Genomic DNA, 19691 nt, shown 5'->3' with positions numbered 1-19691 from the left:
CTGGGACAGGAGCAGCCATGTCCTGAGACTGGGACAGGAGCAGCCATGTCCTGAGACTGGGACAGGAGTAGCCATGTGGTTTCCATAGTGGACAGAACAGCTTCAAAACTGCAAACTTTTTCCTCAAAAGCGGTAGTCTAAAAAGAAAATTCAAGGCTCAAGGATGTAAATTGTTTTAAAAATTAAAAAATTTGGGGCTGGAGAGATGGCTCAGCAGTTAAGAGCACTGACTGCTCTTCCATCATAAGTCCTGAATTCAATTCGCAGAAACCACATGGTGGCTCACATCCATCTGTAATGGGATCCGATGTCCTCTTTTGGTGTGTCTGAAGACAGCTACAGTGTACTCATGTAAATAAAATAAATAAATAAATCTTTAAAAAAATAAAGAATTTCTTTTTTTTTTTTTTTTTTTTTTTTTGGTTTTTTGAGACAGAGTTTCTCTGTGTGGTCTTGGCTGTCCTGGAACTCACTCTGTAGACCAGGCTGGCCTCAAACTCAGAAATCCGCCTGCCTCTGCCTCCCAAGTGCTGGGATTAAAGGCGTGCGCCACCACCGCCCAGCTTAAAAATAAAGAATTTTAAACACTGTTTACTGAGGATAATATATAGGCTAAAACCACAAAAATAGCTACACAATTGTCAAATTTTATTCTACGTATCCCTGCAATTATCTGAAATTTTTACTTTGGAATATATTCATGTATTGGAATAATTAAAATAATTGGGCCTTGGGATATAGCTCAGTAGTAAAATATTGTCTAGCATGCTCAAGGACCTGGGTTCAATCCTAGAAATATTCATATACACACCTACACATCCTATTGATATAACTAACAGCTGGACATGGTAGTTTATGACTATAATGCCAGCAACTCAGGATGTATAGGAGTTGAAAATCATCTTTATCTACATACAGAGTTTGAGATCAGCTAAACTATGACACTCTCTAAAAACAAAAACAAAAGGCTAGGAGCATAGCTTAGCTGGCAGAATGCTTGCCTATAATGTACAATGATCCAAGTATGATCCCAAGCACTATTTAAACACTGGATGTGGTGGTCCACATCTGTAGCCCGTACCAGCACTTGAGATGCAGAGACAGGAGGATCAGAAGTTCAAGGCTGGCAAGACGGTTCAGAGGGTAAATCTGCTTGCTGCCAAGCCTGATAACAAGAATTAAATTCCTGTATCCTACGTAGTGGAAGAGAACTAACTTCATGCAAGTTGTTCTCTGATCTAATGCTATTTATTATACAAATAAATAAATGTAAAATATTTAAGCCTATGTGGTGGTGCACATCTGCAATCCCAGCACTAATATTATGACTTAAGATACAAAGGCAGAAGAAATGCCTGGAAGCTTGAAAAAGCTAGCCTGGAGTATACTATACATTGGCAGAAAAGAGTGAGAGAGACTGCCTCAACAAAGCAGAAGTTGAGGACCAACTCTTAGAAGTTGACCTATGACCTCCACAAGCTAACCACGGCATGAGTGCACACACATGAAAACTAAATAAAATTAAGGCAAATGAGGTGGTTCACTGGGTAAAAATGCTTGCTACAAAGCCTGACAACCCAAATTCAGTCTGAGGCACTACATGGTGAAAAGAACTGACTCTCACAGTTTCTCTTCTGACCGAACATGCACCATGGTACTTGCATATGCATACTCTAAATGGGCAAGAAAGATGATTCAGTGGCTAAAGATATTTGCTGTGCAAGCATGCAATCCATGTAAAAGTCCGGTATGATCCCACACATGCCTATAATCATTGCACTGAGAGAAGCAGAGACAGGAGGCTCACTGGAGTTTACTGGCCATCAGCTTCAGCTTCGATACGATACAAGCTCCAGATTCAGCAAGAAACCCTACCTCAATGGAACAAGGCAGAGCATGCTAGAAAGACACCTCCTCAGGCTGCTGGGTACACTCAAACACACAGACACATACACGTACATACACCTTGCACAAATACACATACATACAAACTAATAAAGTAAGAGAATCAATGACCACTTACTTGCTGAAAATCTATTCATTGAGACATGCATTATAAAACCAGAGTTGCATAACTACTACTCTGCATTTTCAGTGGTGGAACTAAGTTTCAAGTAGGTGACTGTGTATGTAGGTAAGCGTTCTACCACTAAGCTCTATGCCCAGCCAGTATAACTACTGAAAAGATATTTCTACAAAAGATTAGTTATATCTGTATAAGCTATGTTCCCTAACTGTGAGGCCAACGTCAAAGAAAGCCACAAAATCTCTTTTCAAATTGTCTTTTGCTTTCATTTTAAAAATAATTGAGGGCTGGTGGGGTGGCTCAGTGAGAAAAGGGCCTTGCTGTGCAAGCCTGACCAGCTGATTTTAATCCCTGGAACCCACCTGAGGGTGGGTGGGAACAAAGAACTGAGTCCACAAATTTGCCCTCACCACCATTTGAGGGCCATGGTATATGGGCCCACAGATATCATGCATGGATACATATAGGCGCAATAATAAATAAAGTAAAAAATTAAACAGCATAGTCCTACCCAAAAAGACAACATGCTAGTTAAATGGGCTTTCATTGTGGACTGTAACATCCAAGGCAGCAATGAGGGATTCTAACTGCAAGAATCAAAACAAACTGCCAGAACACACATTAACCCCACATACACCAAGGCACACAAGAAGTGAGAGGTTTCATTATCAACTACTACTTCCCAAGTCATCCGCAAAACAGATACAGAATAGGAAGGAAACAGGAAGACAAACGAAAATTTTAAATTCAACCCAAAAGAAATAGACATATTAACTCATACCTGTAATTTGATACCCAGAAGTCAGAGGCAAAAGGACTGTCATGAATTAGAGGCCAGGGGACTACAGCATGAGATACTGTCTCAAAAACAATAAAAAAGGAAAATGAATGAATGAATGCATACCATGGCACACATGCGGAGGTCAGAAGACAACTAATGAGAGTCAGTTCTCACCTTCTACTATGTGGGTCCCAGGAATCAAACTCAAATCACAAGATTTGACTTTAGGCACCTTTACCCACTGAGCCATCATGCCAACCATCTGTTCTTTTTTTCTTTTCTTTTCTTTTTTTTTTTTTAAGGCAGGGTTTCTCTGTGTAGCCCTGGCTGTCCTGGAACTCACTCTGTAGACCAGGCTGGCCTCAAACTCAGAAATCCGCCTGCCTCTGACTCCCAAGGGCTGGGATCAAAGGCGTGCGCCACCACCTCCCGGCTCAACCATCTGTTCTTAACTTGGAACAAATGATTCAACTCTCATGGTATCATTATCATCTAGCAAGATGTCTTTGAAATTAGTCCTATTCAGGACTAGAAATGCAGTTTAATAATAGACAGTGTTTGCCTAGCAAGCACACAACCTTGAGTTCCATCTCCAGCCCCAAACAAGAAATCTTCCTTGATCCAAATCACTCTACTCAGTTTCAGTCACCTGTTCCCATCTGAGTATCTTCACTTCCATGTCCTACACAGTGACAAATGCAACAGCTCTAAAATTAAACTCATTATCATTGCCCTAAAACTTGGTCTACCATTATAGTCCACCTTGAGAAACTGACCACCATCTACTTGGTTTTGTTTTGCTTAGGGGAACAGTCCTTTAGGGTTTGTTGTTAATGCTGTTTGAGAGGATCTCATACTATAGCTCATGTTAGCCTAGAACTTACTCGATAACCCAGTATAGCCTTGTATTTGTGTTTAATCCCCTGCTCAGTTGCCCAGTACAAGGGCTTACAGGTGTGGTCACCTGGCACTACCTCCTCAATTTCTAAGCCAGAAACCTAGGTGCTACTCCTGACTTTCTCTTCTCTCTGAACTCCCCTCATCTAATCAAGCTCTATGGACACAAATCTTTCCATCTCTGAAACCACTTATTGGTTCAAATCCTTCTATATAACTAATTTGAATTCCTCTCACTGAACAATTTTTCTCCATATTCTTTCTCCCTAAGCTCAGAAATCTGAGATGGTAAGTCCATTCTATTTCCCTCCTCTTTATCTAACTTGTATTCATTCTTCACACTTCAACTGACGAAGGACTACTATGCTCACAGAAAATCAGGTACATACCCCTAAACAAAGTCCAGTACACTTAAGCCTAACTACCTGCTCAGTCTGTTAAAATGCTACCTTGAGAACAAGGGCAGATGCTATTTTCTGAATCGTTAGCCTGGCACACTCTAAGCCATAAGAGGTTACCTCATAAAAGGCTTGGGGATGGTGAGATGGCTTAGTGGTTAAGAGCACTGGCTATGCTTGTAGTTCCTAGCACCTACATGTTGGCTCAAAAACATCTTTAAGTCCAGATAACAAGGGAGCTGACCCTATCTGACCACCTCTGGCACCAGACTCTCATGTAGGGCATATACATAATGCAAGCAAAACATTCACACATAAAAAATAAACAGATCTAAATAAATAAATAATGGTTGATCACAAATAGACAAACTAACCTACCCATGATGCTTTAGTTCATACTCCAAATAGAAAGCTATCCAAGATTAAGTACATTATCTCAGCAAAGCACAAAATCTCAGCAAATCCTCATACAAATTGGTGAGCCCAACTCAAAACAGTAAAACAATTTCTAATTTGACTTTTACTAAATTCTACAGTGCCACATAGTGGTGAGTAAGGGAAGCACATGATAATGATAAAGGGATCTGTGAGAACTAAGGAGGCATTAGGGAACCTAGAGTTAGTAGGTAGTACTCTCCAGAGCAAGTGGGGGTGCTAAGCATTGTGGCTCACCCCTACATAAGCAAGTCAAATAAGAGGATTGCCACAAGTTAGAGACCAGTCTGGGCTATATCGTGAATTCCAGGCCAGCCTGGTATACAGAATAAGATCCTTTTTCTTTAAATAAATTGATAAATGTCTTAAAGCTGGGATCTGTCTATGCCTCAGCTGCAGCTTGCACAGAACTGTATGACCCGGGGCAGCCAGACTGGCTAAGCTAGTCTGGCTCACTGTGGCATTCTCAGGAACTTACATCACTGGGACTCAGGCTGCCCAGACCATTCTCCTGCTCAGAATCCTTCCCAGACTCAGTGCCCTGGGCGGACCGAGAATGTGATGGATGAATCCAGATCTCCAGGCGAGTAGTGTCATCCCCAACATGTCGGAAAGTAGACTTCTTTCCTTTACGCCACTGATCAGGGCTCAGATCAAATTCCTCATGCTGCTTCTTTTCCATCTGTTCAGCCTATACAACAGACACACAAGCTCAGACTCTCCTAGTCAGCCAATGAAAAACCCCTCTATCATCTGTGTCTGCAGTCTCAAGACTAAAAGTCTAAGGATTCTGCTACAGTACCAAAGAAGCAGAGACCATCTCTGCTGCCATATAGATTTCATTAATTCTGTGAAGTAGATGCTGTGAAAGAGGCACTCTAAAGGCCCTACAAGCCCTTCTGAAGATCAATTTCAATAGCCGTTCTTTGCAGGGACCAACTAATAGTCAGTCTGTCAGTGAAGCCCAGAGAGCCTACGTGCAGATGTGCTTCGTCATCTCCTCATACACTGCAGCCCAGAGGACATTCATTTTCCAAGGAAGGATAAGCCCACGTGCACTCCCACTTACCTTTCGTTTAGTCTCTTCAAATAAACTCATAAGACTCTCCTTGGCAGTCAGGATAGGGTTGCTGGCTGCTAAACTGCGCATATAGTAATATACAGCATCAAGCTTCCGCCTCTGTAGAAAGAAGAGATACTTGGTCAACTGTTTTGTTTTTGGTTGGTTGGTTTTTTTTCTCCCTTTTATAAAAAAGTACTGGTGATTGAACTTAGGAACTTGTACATATGATGCATATGCCCTGCCACTGATCTACAACCCTCATCTTTTTCAAAAGTTTACTTTGAGGTAGGATCTCACTAAACTATCTAATCTGGTACCCAAGAACTTCTGTAATCCAAGCAGGCCTTGAACTTGTGACCTTCCTAAGCTTCCCCTCCCCAGTAGCTGGATATCCACTTGTACCGCCAACCTGCCAAGTTTAGCTTTCTTTCTGACACCAGAATACACAGCTGATACAAGAAACACTTTATCTCTCCTGCCCTGTCCTCCAGCTAAGGAATCCCAGCAGGAGCCAGAATGCGATCCAATCAGAAAGCCAAGGCAATCACATCCGGGAGTTTTTCATGACCAGTATGGTTCTTTACCTTGTATGCAGAGGTACAAATATTCATATGGAAGAAAAATGAACAAAAAAACCCCTTAAAATATAAACAGCAATTATGTTTTGCTTTTAGAGAATGTCCAACTCTCTTCACATTGGCTATTGTTATTACTCAGTGTGCTATTAGCCATCCTGAGCTAGACAGAGCCAGATTCAAACACTAGCTCATCCAGGATTTGACTGAGACTTTAGGTAACAATTTTCCTAAGATCTCATATTCTCCTTTTTTTTTTTTTTATTTTGTTTTTTTAAGACAGGGTCTAACTATGTAGCCCTGGCTATCCTTGAAGTCACAGAGATCAGCCTGCCTCTGCCTCCTGGGTACTGGGATGAAAGACATGAGCCAACATGCCCAATCTGAAAAAATGTTATTATATATATGTCTTTATTGGGGTGGGGAACATGCCTAAGCCACAAGTACATGCCTTAGTGTATGTGTGGAGGTCAGAGACAATTTTCAGGAGTCAGTTCTATCCTTCCACCATGTCAGTCCTAAGGACTGAATTTAGGTAGTCAGGCTTGCGGGTAAGCTGTTATCTGTGGAGCCACTCTGTTGGCCCATGCTCACTTTTATTTTAAAAATTTAAAAAAAAAAAATTATTTATTTATTATATATAAGTACACTGTAGTTGTCTTCAGACACACCAGAAGAAGGCATCAGACCTCATTATAGATGGTTGTGAGCCACCATGTGGTTGCTGGGATTTGAACTCCAGACCTCTGGAAGAGCAGTCAGTGCTCTTACCTGCTGAGCCACCTCTCCAGCCCCATGCTCACTTTTAATACAGGAATATTAGTATCCTTGCAGAGTATCTTTAGATTTAGAAATAGTATCTATTACCTATGGTGTGATGATGATCACTTGCCTTAAGCTTAGTTGTATTTAATGAGGCCAGCTGTTTACAGTCTAGGTATACTGAATATTCTGTGGACATTATTAAATAAATTTATCGTGACTGTTTTATGAGGAAAAGAATAAAGGAAGCTGCCAAGCAGGTGGCACATGCTTTTAATCCCAGCAGAGACAGGTGGATCACTATGAATTGAGACCAGCCTAGCCTATATAACAAATTCCAGGACAGGCAAGAGCTATCTATGTAGAGAGACCATATCATACAAAAAGAAAAAAGAAAGAAAGAAGGAATAAAGAAAGCTGAGCACAGTTGCATGGACCTATATCCCAGCCACTCTAGATGCAGAAATGGAGGATGCCCAGGTGTTCATGGCTAGCCCTGGCATCATAACTAGACCACATACACTTCAGAAAAAAGGCAGTGGGAATGGCTCAGGACAAAGAGTTTCTGGATTCAGTTCCACCTGGAAGGAAGGAAGGAAGGAAGATATGCACACAGGCAGCCAGGCTGACAACAATGAAAGCACAAAGGAGAATAGCAAACCATCGTAGTGTCTCTCCTACATAATATACATTTTCACTGTTCCCTATTAATGCCTCAAAACATTAAAAAAAAATCTTTTCTTCAGCATCTCTTCATTCTTCAAAGTTTTTAATCTAATATTTATCTAGCATGGCTTTTGGCCCAGGTTTTAAGGTCAAATGTCTGAGTTTGAATTTGGTCCCATATTTATTAAATATGGTATACCAAGAGAGGTCTCCTTATTTGCAAAATACTAATATTTGCACACATGTGGTTCCTGTGAGTATGAAATTTCTTAATTCATACGGATAGCCAGCATATCTGAAGCACATTTATACTCAGATACTTTTAGTATCATCCCAATTCATAATCTCTACTTACACCATACTAATCTCTGCTTACACCAACTCACTTCATTTCAAACTATTTTATCAACTCTACCTTTTACATTTAAGCATTTCTAAAACTGAGGTACAACTTGAAATCACTATCTACAACTGTGGCTGAAAACAGTGACCCAGATGCAAAGAAGATCAAAATTGCTCAGGATCATCCATGACTACACAGAAAGTTCAAGACTAGCTTGGGCTACATATAAGATCATCTTACAGAGCTATAGTGGCACACACCTTTAATCCCAGCACTAGGGAGGCAGACATATTTGGATCTCTGAGTCAAAGCCAACCTGGTTTAAGAGAGCCTGGTTCCAAGACAGCCAAGGCTACATAAAGAAACCCTGCCTCAAAAACAAACAAACAAACAAACAAACAAACAGAATCTTATCTAAAAAAACTCCTATCAGCGCTTGGGAGGCAGGGGCAGGCAGATTTCTGAGTTCGAGGCCAGCCTGGTCTACAGAGTGAGTTCCAGGACAGCCAAGGCTACATACACAGAGAAACACTGTCTCGAAAAAAACAACAACAAAAAACCCAAAACTCCTATCATTATGCCATATTTACTTTATTTTCTCTTTCTTTTTACCTATGTATATACATGTGTTGGAGAAGGGTCATGTACATGGACACAGTAACAGCTAAGGGCAGAAGAGGACAGATATCAGAACCTCTGGAATTGAGTAACAGCAGGTCATGAACCACCAGATGTGGTTAGTGCTGAGAACCAATCCTGATCTACACGACTAGCAAAATTTCTTAACCTCTAAGTCAGCAGTTCTCACCCTTTGGGAGTTAAAGGACCCTTTCACAGGGGTTGCATATCAGATATCCTGCATAACAGATATTTTGTGATTCATTAACAGTAACAAAATTAGTTATGAAGTAACAATGAAAATAATTTTATGGGGGGGATCACTACAACATGGGGAACTGTATTAAAGGGTCAAAGCATTAGGAAGGTTGAAAACCATTACTTAAGACCATCTCTCCTATCCCTTGCCAAATGTATATTAATTTGTAGGCTTTTAAAAAAGATTTCTTTTATTTATTATATATGTAAGTACACTGCAGCTGTCTTCTTCAGACACCCCAGAAGAGGGCATCAGATCTCATTACAGATGGTTGTAAGCCACCATGTGCTTTCTGGATTTGAACTCGGGACTTTTGGAAGAGCAGCCGGTGCTCTTAACCACTGAGCTATCTCTCTAGCCCTGCAGTATTTTTTTTTTAAGTTGAACACAAAATAATTGTGTATCTAACAATAAATGAAGTTTGGTTTTTTTTTGAAAGATTTATTTATTATTATGAATAAGTACACTGTAACTATCTTCAGACGCACCAGAAGAGGGTGTCAGATCTCATTACGGGTGGTTGTAAGCCACCATGTGGTTGCTGAGATTTGAACTTAGGACCTTTGGAAGAGCAGTCGGTGCTCTTACCCACTGAGCCATCTCACCAGCCCAAATGAAGTTTAAGGAAGAAACCACATCATCTATGTTAGCACTCACAGCACCCTGAAAAGCATTACACACAAGCATGTTCTCAACACATGAAGTTCATTGAATGATTGATTGGAGGAGACAGAAAAGCTGAAAATGTTAAGAGACAATGAAAATGTGAGTGAGACAAAGGAAGAAAAAACTCAAAGGGAGCACTCACTAATCTGGGTCCCAAGTCTCTGAAAGAAAAATAAACAATTTGACCAGAATGGCAAAACCCATGGAGGAAGTGTGGCATAGCTGCTTGAGCAACAAGTTATCCGGAAAGGAAGTGACGGACACATATTTTTTTATTAACAGTATCAAAAAAATAATCTGTTTAGGAATAAATTTAACCAAGGAAGGCTAATAATTATACTTTAAAAAACAGTGCTAAACAATTTTAAAGACCTAAATAAACAAAAATGCATCTTGTTAGGCTGTTAGAAGATAAAAGAGCTTCCCAAAGAAACCTACTAGTTCATTACTTAACCAAAATTCCTATAACTGCTATAGTACAAACACAAATTAAATACAAATACAAAAAACTAGTCCTAAAACCCATACAAAACTCTAAGGGACCCCACACAGTGAAAACAATCTCAAAAGAAAAGAGCTAGAAGGCTAACATTTTCATACTTTTTATCAGACCTACAACAGATAAAGTAGTTGTACTGGCATAAAGCGGACATGGAGCAATGGAGAAGGCTGATAAAGCCATGCATCCGTTAGTTTTCAATCTGTGTTAAGACCCCTGTAATCTCAGACTTGGAAAGGGAGACAGAAGGATAAAACATTCCAAATCACCCTCAGTTAAATGCTAAGTTCCAGGGCAACTGGGATACATGAGGCCCTGTCTCAAATGCTGTCCTGCCTACAAAAAGTTCTAACAATATTACAAGAGCATAGTATAGTGTCTTTAACAACGGAAGTGTAGCTCTGTAAAAGAGCACCCATGCAAGGCCCTGAAAGGACATGGTAATGGTTAATCTTGCTGTCAACTTGATGGGATTTAGAATAACCTCTGGTTATGTCTGTGAGGATGCGTCCTGCCATGTTTAACTGAGGTTAAGAACCAGCCTGTATGTGGGTGGCAACATTCTATGGAAGGAGGTAAAAGTGTCCCCAAACCATATGTAAAAAGGAGCAAACCAGCAAAGTTTTCATTGTCCTGTGTCCCCTGACTGGGTACCGGTACGATATAAGTAGCTCATGCCGTATCTTCTCTGGGTTATACCCTCAAACTATGAGTCAAAATAAACCCTTCTTCCCTTCAGTTGCTTCTTATTATGTCTAGTACCTATAATATCTGAAGAACTCATACAACTCAAGAAAAAAAGTAACTCAATTTTTATTGTTTTATTTTATGTGTATGGGTGTTTTACTTGTGTATGTACCTGTGTACCATGTGTGTGCCTGGTACCCATGGATGACATAAGAGGGCTTAAGATTTTCTGGAACTGTAATTACAGATGGCTCTGAGCTGTTATGTGGGTCTGGGAATTGAACCTGGGTCTTGTAGAAACATAGTCACTGTCCTTAACACTGAGCCATTTCTCTAGCCTGATAACTCAAATTTCAGATGACAAATTATTTCAATACACATTTCTCTAATAAAATATAAATGGCCAGTGAGCACATAAAAAAGGATTTTATGTGTTAATGTATTTAAAGGATTAGGTATACACACTTTAATTGAAGAACGCTATCCCACCATTTATAAGGCCTGCTCTAAGGATTTACATACAGTTACGGGTTGATGGGGACTTTTTTCAGATTAGACATTTGTAAGATACCCATGTTCTTGTAAACAATCCTAAAGAAACTCAATGCATCACAAAAACAAAACAAAAAAATTTTACGAAAACAGAAGAGGGACTAGTTGAAGAGGAGCCAATAGACAAAAAAAGGTTCTGCACAGAGGCTCAAGCTCACACCCACAATCTTAAGCACCACGGAGGCAAGAGAACTGCTTCAAATCAAGCCTGGGCTACATAGTAAAACAAACTAACTACTTAAGGAACTACTTAGGAAATAACTCCCTTATCCACAGGATTTCTTACCGTATATACTGCCAGGAGAGCCAACTGGTTATAGGGGCGCCCATTCTTGGGAGCAATGTGCTGGGCCTTCAGATACCAACTATAGAACAGAAAAACAGAATGAAATGCTAACTCCTATTAACTCTTTCCCATCCTTATAGCACTTCTACTTAAGTCATAGACTAGAAAGTTAACTAGATGTAGTCCTTTCGTGGTCAGATAGATGCCTTGCTGGGATCACATAATGCCACACAGGGGAGAGGCATCACAGGGGAGAGGTATCAGGAGAGGTAAAAAGTACCTGCGAGCCTTCCCATAGTTTGCTGTATCGTTGGCTTGCTCCCGATACCTAGAGATATCTCCTTGGCAAATCATACTTCGTTGAGCACTGATCAAGGCATATTTTACCTACAGAAGAGACAAGTGGTTAGTACAGTACCCAAGAAACACAATTCAATACCAGAAAAAAATGAGTGGGATCTAACAACAGAATGACAAGGTAAACACAGTCCTCAAAAAAGTCAAGTTCTCAACCTAACCTTGAACACTAAAATATAGCCAACAACATGATATAAAGAAGAAACAGCACTTAAAAGGGGGTTAATTCCTACTCTGAATCCCACACAAATGGAAAAGTACATTCTAAAACTATAAGTCAAGCAATCTCTGAGATCTCAAGGAAGCCTTTGGAATGCCTGGAACTAGGTCTCCTTGTCTGTGTTTAAAAATACACAATCAGGAACTGGAGAAATGGCCCAGTTGCTAAGAGCACTTCTTGCTTTTGCAGAAAACCAGGGTTCAGTTCCCAGAACCCACATGGTGGCTCAATGTCATTGGTAACTCCAGTTCCAGGCACTTTGATGCCCTGTTTTGACTTCAGTGGAAATCAGGCACACACATGGTGCACAGACATACATGTAGTCAAAACACTCATCCACATAAAAGCTGAGCCTGGCCCCATATGCCCATTGCAGCAGACAGGGAGAGAGAGACACAGAGGTTCGCTGGAACTTGCCAGCCAGCCAGTCTAGCCAAAGTGGTGAGCTCCATATTCAGTGACATACCATATGTTAAAAAAAAAAATCAAAACAAAAGATCATCCCATAAGGCATAGGGGAACACACCTATAATCTTCACTCTGAAGATCTTGGATTTCAAAACCAGGCAGATCTTGATTTCAAAACCAACTAGAACTACACAGCATTCCAGGGTATCTGATCTATATATTGAGATTCTGTCTCCAAACAACTAAAAAAAACAAAAAGTTGGGGGCTGGAAAGATAGCTCAGTGGTTAAGGGCACCAACTGCTCTTCCAGAAGTCTTGAGTTCAACTCCCAGCAACCACATGGTAGCTGACAACCATCTGTAATGAAATCCAATGTCTTTGTCGTATGTGTCTGAACAGAGCGACAGTGTACTCATATTCATTTAAAAATAAATCTTTTTAAAAAATGTTTTATTTTGTGTGTTTGAGTATTTTGTCCATATGTATTTCTGTGCATCACTTGCATGAGTGGTACCTGCAGAAGTCAGAAGGCAGCACTGGATCCTCTGGAACTGCAGTTACAGGTGGTTGTAAGTAGTCATGTGGATGCTAGGAACCCAACCCAGGTCTTCTGTTAAGAGCAACAACTGCTCTTAACCACTGAGTCATCTCTACAGCCTCCTTGTTTTCTTTTGAGACATGCTCTCACTCTGCAGTTCAGACTACCCTCAAACTTACTATGTACCCAAGACTAGTTTCAAATTTATAGCAATCCCCCGCTTCGTTTTCTCAAGTGCTTAGATTACAAGTGTGAAATGCATCATAGTGTATATGACACTACAATTCATTTTTTGATTTTGAAATATAATTTTATATAGCCCAGACATACTTAGAATTCACTATATTGCAAGGCTGGCCATGAACTCCTGATCCAGGATTACTGATATATACTACAGTGCCCTGCTTATGATTGCTAGTTTCATCTATCTGTTCCTCTACTATACTATATCGTCCACTTAACACCCAGCATGCTGCCTAGGCCATAACTGGTACTAGATAAATGCTTACTAAATAGATGAATAAATTTTTGTTTGTTTGAGGACTCCCAAATAGTCCTAGCTGTCCTCAAACTCACTATGTAGACCAGGCTGGCCTCGAACTCACAGAGATCTATCTCTGCCTCCCAAGTACTGGGATTAAAAGTGTGTATCACTGATCTGGACCTAGATGAATAAATTTAAACTAAAGAAATAAACTGGCTTACTGTTTTTCGTAAAGGCTTGCTTCGAATGGCAAGCCCATCCATGTAGTCCTCCAGTTTGAACTTATAAGTAACCTGTAGTTTCTGAAGCAAACTATCAAAGAAGTCACTGCCCTATAAAGAAAAAAAATGTGAATTAATCAGTTTTTCTAATCTACTTACCAAATCCTGGGGCAAACAACCCTTTCACAATCTATCAATGTGCAGACATCCTATATATAAGGTACTTACAGTAAGTAATTGGTTAGAGGCCATCAAGTAATCTCAGCAATGGTTTATAGTAAGCTTCCCATGTTTTAAAAAGATTCATTTACCACTCCTCACCTCTTTCAGCTCTCATTCCTTCCATCCCCCCACCCCCACCCCTCTCATTCAGAAAGCTTTCAAGGGCAAATGTAACTCTGGGTCTGGAGAGGTAACTCAATAGTTGAGCACTGAAAAAAAAGTAACTCCATCAGGAAGTAATACAGGTAGACTAGGTCTTAACGTAAGAAAAAATATAAGGGTTTTGGCAATATTCTGTTCTACAACATCTCCAGTAGAAAAGACAAAGAAACTAAAAGATGCTGCATACTTTACCCTGAGGATATAATAATAACAACAACAACGATAATAATAATGTTTACCTCATCTAAGAGCTCCAAGAGTCTGTTCCGAATCTGTTCTGGGTTCTCAATATTTGGATCCTTGAGAAGCTGCCTGAACTTCTCAATCACCTGATAGAAAGCATTTTTCCACAGGATCTGATCTACATTCTGATTGTCCGAGAATTCAATATCTAATAGAATACAGCGCTCGTACAGTTGCAGTAGTTCAGTTCTGGAATAAAGTTCATGTAAAGTCTAGCTTCAATACATCACAGGGAAGGCTATACCCAAGATATCAACCTCCTGCAAACCAGCCACCTCCTTCTTGAAAAGAAATCCGAACTGTGAGCAGTCATCCTACTCATACCGGGTCCTATTCTACACAACAGAATGCCTTACAAACACACGTCTATGAAAAGAGCATATTGCTATATGTGTCCACCTACATTGAAGAGCTGAAAGCAGCTCTCTGATACAAGCTGAAATTGGCATTCTAGAAATTATATGTTCCCTTAAAGACATTGTCCCCCTAAATAAAAAGTACATTCAGCTTTAAGACTAGAATTAAAACTTATTTTCCCAACTGCCTATTGCCTATAAAAATCAATGAAAGGGAAAAAAAAAAAGCTGGGAGGTAGTGGCGCACACCTTTAATCCCAGCACTTGGGAGGCAGAGGCAGGCAGATTTCTGAGTTCGAGGCCAGCCTGGTCTACAGAGTGAGTTCCAGGACAGCCAGGGATACACAGAGAAACCCTGTCTAGAAAAAAAAAAAAAAATCAATGAAGGGCTGGAAAGATGGCTCAGTGGTTAAGAGCACTGACTGCTCTTTCAGAGGTCCTGAGTTCAATTCCCAGTAACCACATGGTGGCTCACAACCATTTGCAATGGGGTCTGATGCCCTCTTCTGGTGTATCTGAATAGAGCAATGGTGTACTCATATACATAAAATAAATAAATCATTTAAAAGAAAAAAAGAGAAAAAAAATCAATGTAAAGGGGATTCAAGTGTGGCTCAGTGGTAGGACACTTAATTCAAGATGCACAAGACTCCAGTCTTGATGTCCATGCCCAAATAGGGTTGTTGGGGGTAGGGATTCATGTGAAAGGCAGCTAATACTCAGTGGCTTATCTAAACCTCCTCTACGTTCCTCAGCCACAGGAGCCCTACAGCTGTCCATTTCCCTCTAAGCAAGACAGTAGGAAAGAACACTTGGTACCTGAGCTGAGCCATCTTCTCCATGCCCTCGGTGCTGATGCGGTCCCTGGAAAGCAGGTTGCTGAGCTGCAGTTCCTGGTTATCAGCCACTCGGAGAAGCCTATGGAGCTCCTGTTGCTGCATGTTCCGCACGTGCTGTTCTATTTCCTCAGGACTCATGGTACTAGCAGGGAGAGGGCTACATACATACTGTCCTGAGGGGGCAGGATAGCCTGCGTAGTAAGGCCCTGGATACATACCATTTGTAGGGCCCACTGGGTATTGCAGAGGGCTATAGCCTGTATAGGGATATTGAGAGGCAGGGCCTGGTGTCCGAGGGTAATAATAGGGGTTATCAGAGTTTTGAAATTTATAATAAGATGCTTGGGCCTGACGTGAATCACCCCAAGATGTAGGGCTAATTTCATCATCAGTGTCCAAGAAATGTAGCTGAGGTGTCTGGCTTTTCAGAGCAGGCTTCTGGTCAGGATTGTTTGGGTCCCATAGTCGGCGGGTCGTGCCTCCACGGCCCCAACTCCGAGATCCCTTACTACCAGATCCAAATAAAAGTCGAGGTCCCAAAGATGTAGACTCTGGAGAACCTGATGAACTGACAGATAGGGCAGTGTGGGCAGGCAGAATCAGAATACCACGTCCACGATCTCGAAGTTCTTGTTTTGGGTTTCTGAACTCCTGCTTCTCAGAGCCCTTACCCCCACTGCTTGGGCTTTTGTCAGACTTCATTCTATCGACATTATCCTTGACTGACCTCACCACAGGGGAGTCTTTACTCATGGTTTCTGCATCAAAAGTGACACGAAGGGCACCTCGGTTTTCTTTACCATTGCTTTTCTGTTCACCCTCACCACGGCCAGACCAATTTCTTTCTAAATGCTTCTTCCTTTCTGAGCTCCTCCGCGACCCTAATCCATCAGGCTCATCAACTCTATCCTCATCTAAGGAATCAGTTGAGGACATAGATACCTGCTTCTTCAGTCGTGGCCTCTCCTTGGTCCGATCCTGGCGCCGCCGGCGACATCCATTATCAGTCAGGCCAGCTCCCTCTGCACTGTTGTTGCTACCAGCTGAGCTGGTACTGCAAGTGCGGTAGCGGTTCCTTCGCTTGTCTGATCGCGAGTACCTCTTTACAGAGCCAGGCTTTCCTTGGACAGAATCATCCGTCACCTTCTTTGCTCCCTCCCCCTTTTCAATCTTTTTCCCCTTTTCTCCCTTGGCAGTTCTTACACGGTCATTACTTTGGCTCTTTTCTATCTCGGTTTTATCCGGTTTGTTTATAACTTCTTCTTTTATAGCTTCTCCCTTCCACTCATCCTCCTCCATCCTCAACTGCTCCACTTGGTTGAGGATCTCTTCTTCATCTGCCCTGCCTGCTGACGCTTTGGGAACAGTCTGCGATCGCCTTCCAGGCTGGTAGATCTGCAGGTCTGGCTTCTTGATTCTCTTGATGATTTTTAGACTTCGGTCCTCTACTCCAACAGTCTTTGAAAAAGTCTCCTGTGCCTGACTATTTTCTGCATCTATAGGGCCATTTTGCTGTTGGCTGTTCAATTCCTTGCAAACTTTAATAAGCTGTGCATCACTCCCAACAGCAGAAGAATCTCTGTCATTCACAATCTCATCCTTAAATTCCTCGTTCCCAGAAGCCTCCTTAGTTTTAGGTCTGTTCCTTAGTCGAGAAAGTCCAGGCTTGTAGATTTCCAAATCTGGGCGCCTATTATCTTTGCGCTGTCTGGGTTCCTTTAGTTCCTTCATGTTTTCTATTATGTCGATAAGAGGAAACAACACAGAAGAAAAGAATAATGGAGAAGAGAGAGGGAGGGAAAACTGTCATTCTAGTTACATAACAACAACAAAAATGAGCAAGAATTACAAATCCAAATGGTAATATTGATGGTCAGGAAAGAATGTTTCTACAAAGGCAGAAATTTGGAGTTATACTGTTTAGTAAGCAGTGAGGTTAAGAATGGCCAGGCGGTGGTGGCGCACGCCTTTAATCCCAGTACTTGGGAGGCAGAGGCAGGCAGATTTCTGAGTTCAAGGCCAGCCTGGTCTACAGGGTGAGTTCCAGGACAGCCAGGGCTATACAGAGAAACCCTGTCTCAAAAAAAACAAAAAACAAAAAACAACAAAAAAAGAATTTAACTGTGTTAGAGTTACACGTACTTGAGTTATGGAAATAGAGGGGAGTTATATTCTCTTGATGTACCCAAGTCATAATCCTACTCAAATCTCAAAGACCTCAACTACTTCATTATTTTAGAATCAAAGGTTTTTAACATGTTCAGGCAATAAATTATTCTGTCTACATAATCTGTAAGTCAACCCCTTCTTTCTTTTCTTCTCTTTTCTTTTCTTTTCTTTTCTGTATATGAACACACTGTAGCTGTCTTCAGACACTCCAGAAGGCGGCACTGGATCTCATTACAGATGGTTGTGAACCACCATGTACTTGCTGGGAATTGAGCTCAGGACCTCTAAAAAGAGCTGAGCCCCTCTTTCTTCCTTTTTTCTTTCTTCCTTTCTTTTTTGAGTCAGAGTCTCACCATATATATATCCCAGAAAGACCTCAAACTCACAGTCCTCCTGCCTCAGCCATCCAAGTTCTGTATTGCAGGGATATATATCACACCCGGTTAGCATTTCTCCTGTCTGCAATATTTATCTAGGTGGTTAAATTCTTTTACCATATTAGGATGGAGAAGGAAATGTAGCCCAGTGGCACAGTATCTGCCTCATATATAGGAGACCACAAGGGGCAAGCCCCAGCATTGCATAAACATATTTACTGGTACATATGTACATTATATCATTATTTACTTACTATACTACATATGTAAACATATATTTATACATACATACACATACTAGAGTGGTATGCACAGCAACACTCAGTCCTAGCTCTGGGAAACTATCTTCAACTTCAGTGTGTAAACTTGATCACAACAAATATGTAACTTTAGGATACCAACACCCCAATTACATACCTCCTACTGAACCAAACAGTAAGCAATTCCTTTCAAAATCTTCAACACCATTCATCCTCACCAACTCTTTAACACCCAACAGAATCATTTCAAGAAAATACTGCCTAGACTATGTCATTAGAATATTGCTACTATGATGATAGAATATAAGAAGAGAAAAAGTTCCACTAGAGGAGCTTTTCCTAGGCACCAATGGATGGATTGTGACATGCTCTCAAAGGACCAAAGGACTCAAGAATATTAGAGCCCAGTCAAATCCATGCCTACAAATCCCAACACTTAGGAAGTGACAGCAAGATCAAGAGTTCAAGGTCATGGAGTTTGAAGCTTACATGGACTTCATGAGTCCCTGTCTCAAAAACAAAGGAAAAGAAGAGGAAGAAGAGGAGAAAGAGGAAGAGGAGGAGGAAGAGGAGGGAAGGACTTTATAAACCACTTTCCAAGGAAGAAGAGGAGGAGAGGTTTTTATAAGCCACTCACTCCACTGGGTGGTAAACAGCTTTTTTTTTTTTTTTTTTTTGGTATCTTGCTTACAGTGGAGAAACTACTAAAAATACGTACTAAACAGTTAATAAATGACAGGAACTGTTGAGAAAATTATCCAGTACTCAAGTTATATAAAATCCTAGTACAGAATTATAATGTAAATACAAATGCAAACAAACTGATAGCCAAGTATTTATGTGCCTGCATCTATACCCATTTTTGTTTGGGGCAGGGGGTGAGGGAAGATGAAACAAAAATTTTAGGTTTCTGATTTAAAAGTTGGGTATGCTGGCACACGCATATAATTCCAGCACTCTGAAGGCTGAGACAGGAAAAGTATCCAAATTCAAGGCCAGGCTGGGTTACACAGTAAATTCAAGGCCAGTCTTGGCTACAAGGTGAGATTCTGTCTCAAAAGAAAGACAAATACAAAATAAAAGATACTGCTGTCTTGGCAAAAGTTTAGCTTCTCCACCAAATGCGAACCAAGATAAAGCTGTTTAACCTCAGAACCCAGAGTAAACTTTTAAACTTAGTTTTGGGGCGGAGCCAGGAGAGGTGGTGACTACTATTTTCCAGAGCAGTGAGAGAAAACAGCCTGGTTAATCCAATTCAGTTGGCCAATAAAACCAACCTCACAAATTCTAGCCACAATCCTAGGGAAGACATCTACTGTAA

The 19691-nt window shown here is 40.9% G+C and overlaps 1 protein-coding gene across 3 annotated transcripts in view; it reads right to left on the bottom strand.

Moving 5' to 3' along the window:
* The window catches only part of Smg6 (SMG6 nonsense mediated mRNA decay factor), a 241400-nt gene that overhangs the window by 220816 nt on the left and 893 nt on the right, over positions 1–19691 (bottom strand). For 2 of the 3 annotated variants that reach the window (XM_031354654.1, XM_031354656.1), the window contains exons 2-8: positions 15545–17300; positions 14366–14558; positions 13743–13853; positions 11794–11900; positions 11514–11592; positions 5607–5717; positions 5016–5228 (exon numbers count right to left, since the gene is read on the bottom strand). In XM_031354654.1, the coding sequence (XP_031210514.1) occupies positions 5016–5228; positions 5607–5717; positions 11514–11592; positions 11794–11900; positions 13743–13853; positions 14366–14558; positions 15545–17300 (2570 nt within the window). Of the gene's footprint in view, positions 1–5015; positions 5229–5606; positions 5718–11513; positions 11593–11793; positions 11901–13742; positions 13854–14365; positions 14559–15544; positions 17301–18527; positions 18788–19691 lie in introns of those variants that run through there. The other variant, XM_031354655.1, reaches the window with a different exon arrangement.

The sequence above is a fragment of the Mastomys coucha genome, unplaced genomic scaffold, assembly GCF_008632895.1.
Source record: "Mastomys coucha isolate ucsf_1 unplaced genomic scaffold, UCSF_Mcou_1 pScaffold5, whole genome shotgun sequence".
Classification (NCBI taxonomy): Eukaryota; Metazoa; Chordata; class Mammalia; order Rodentia; family Muridae; genus Mastomys; species Mastomys coucha.
This window is presented reverse-complemented; position numbering and strand designations above follow the sequence as displayed.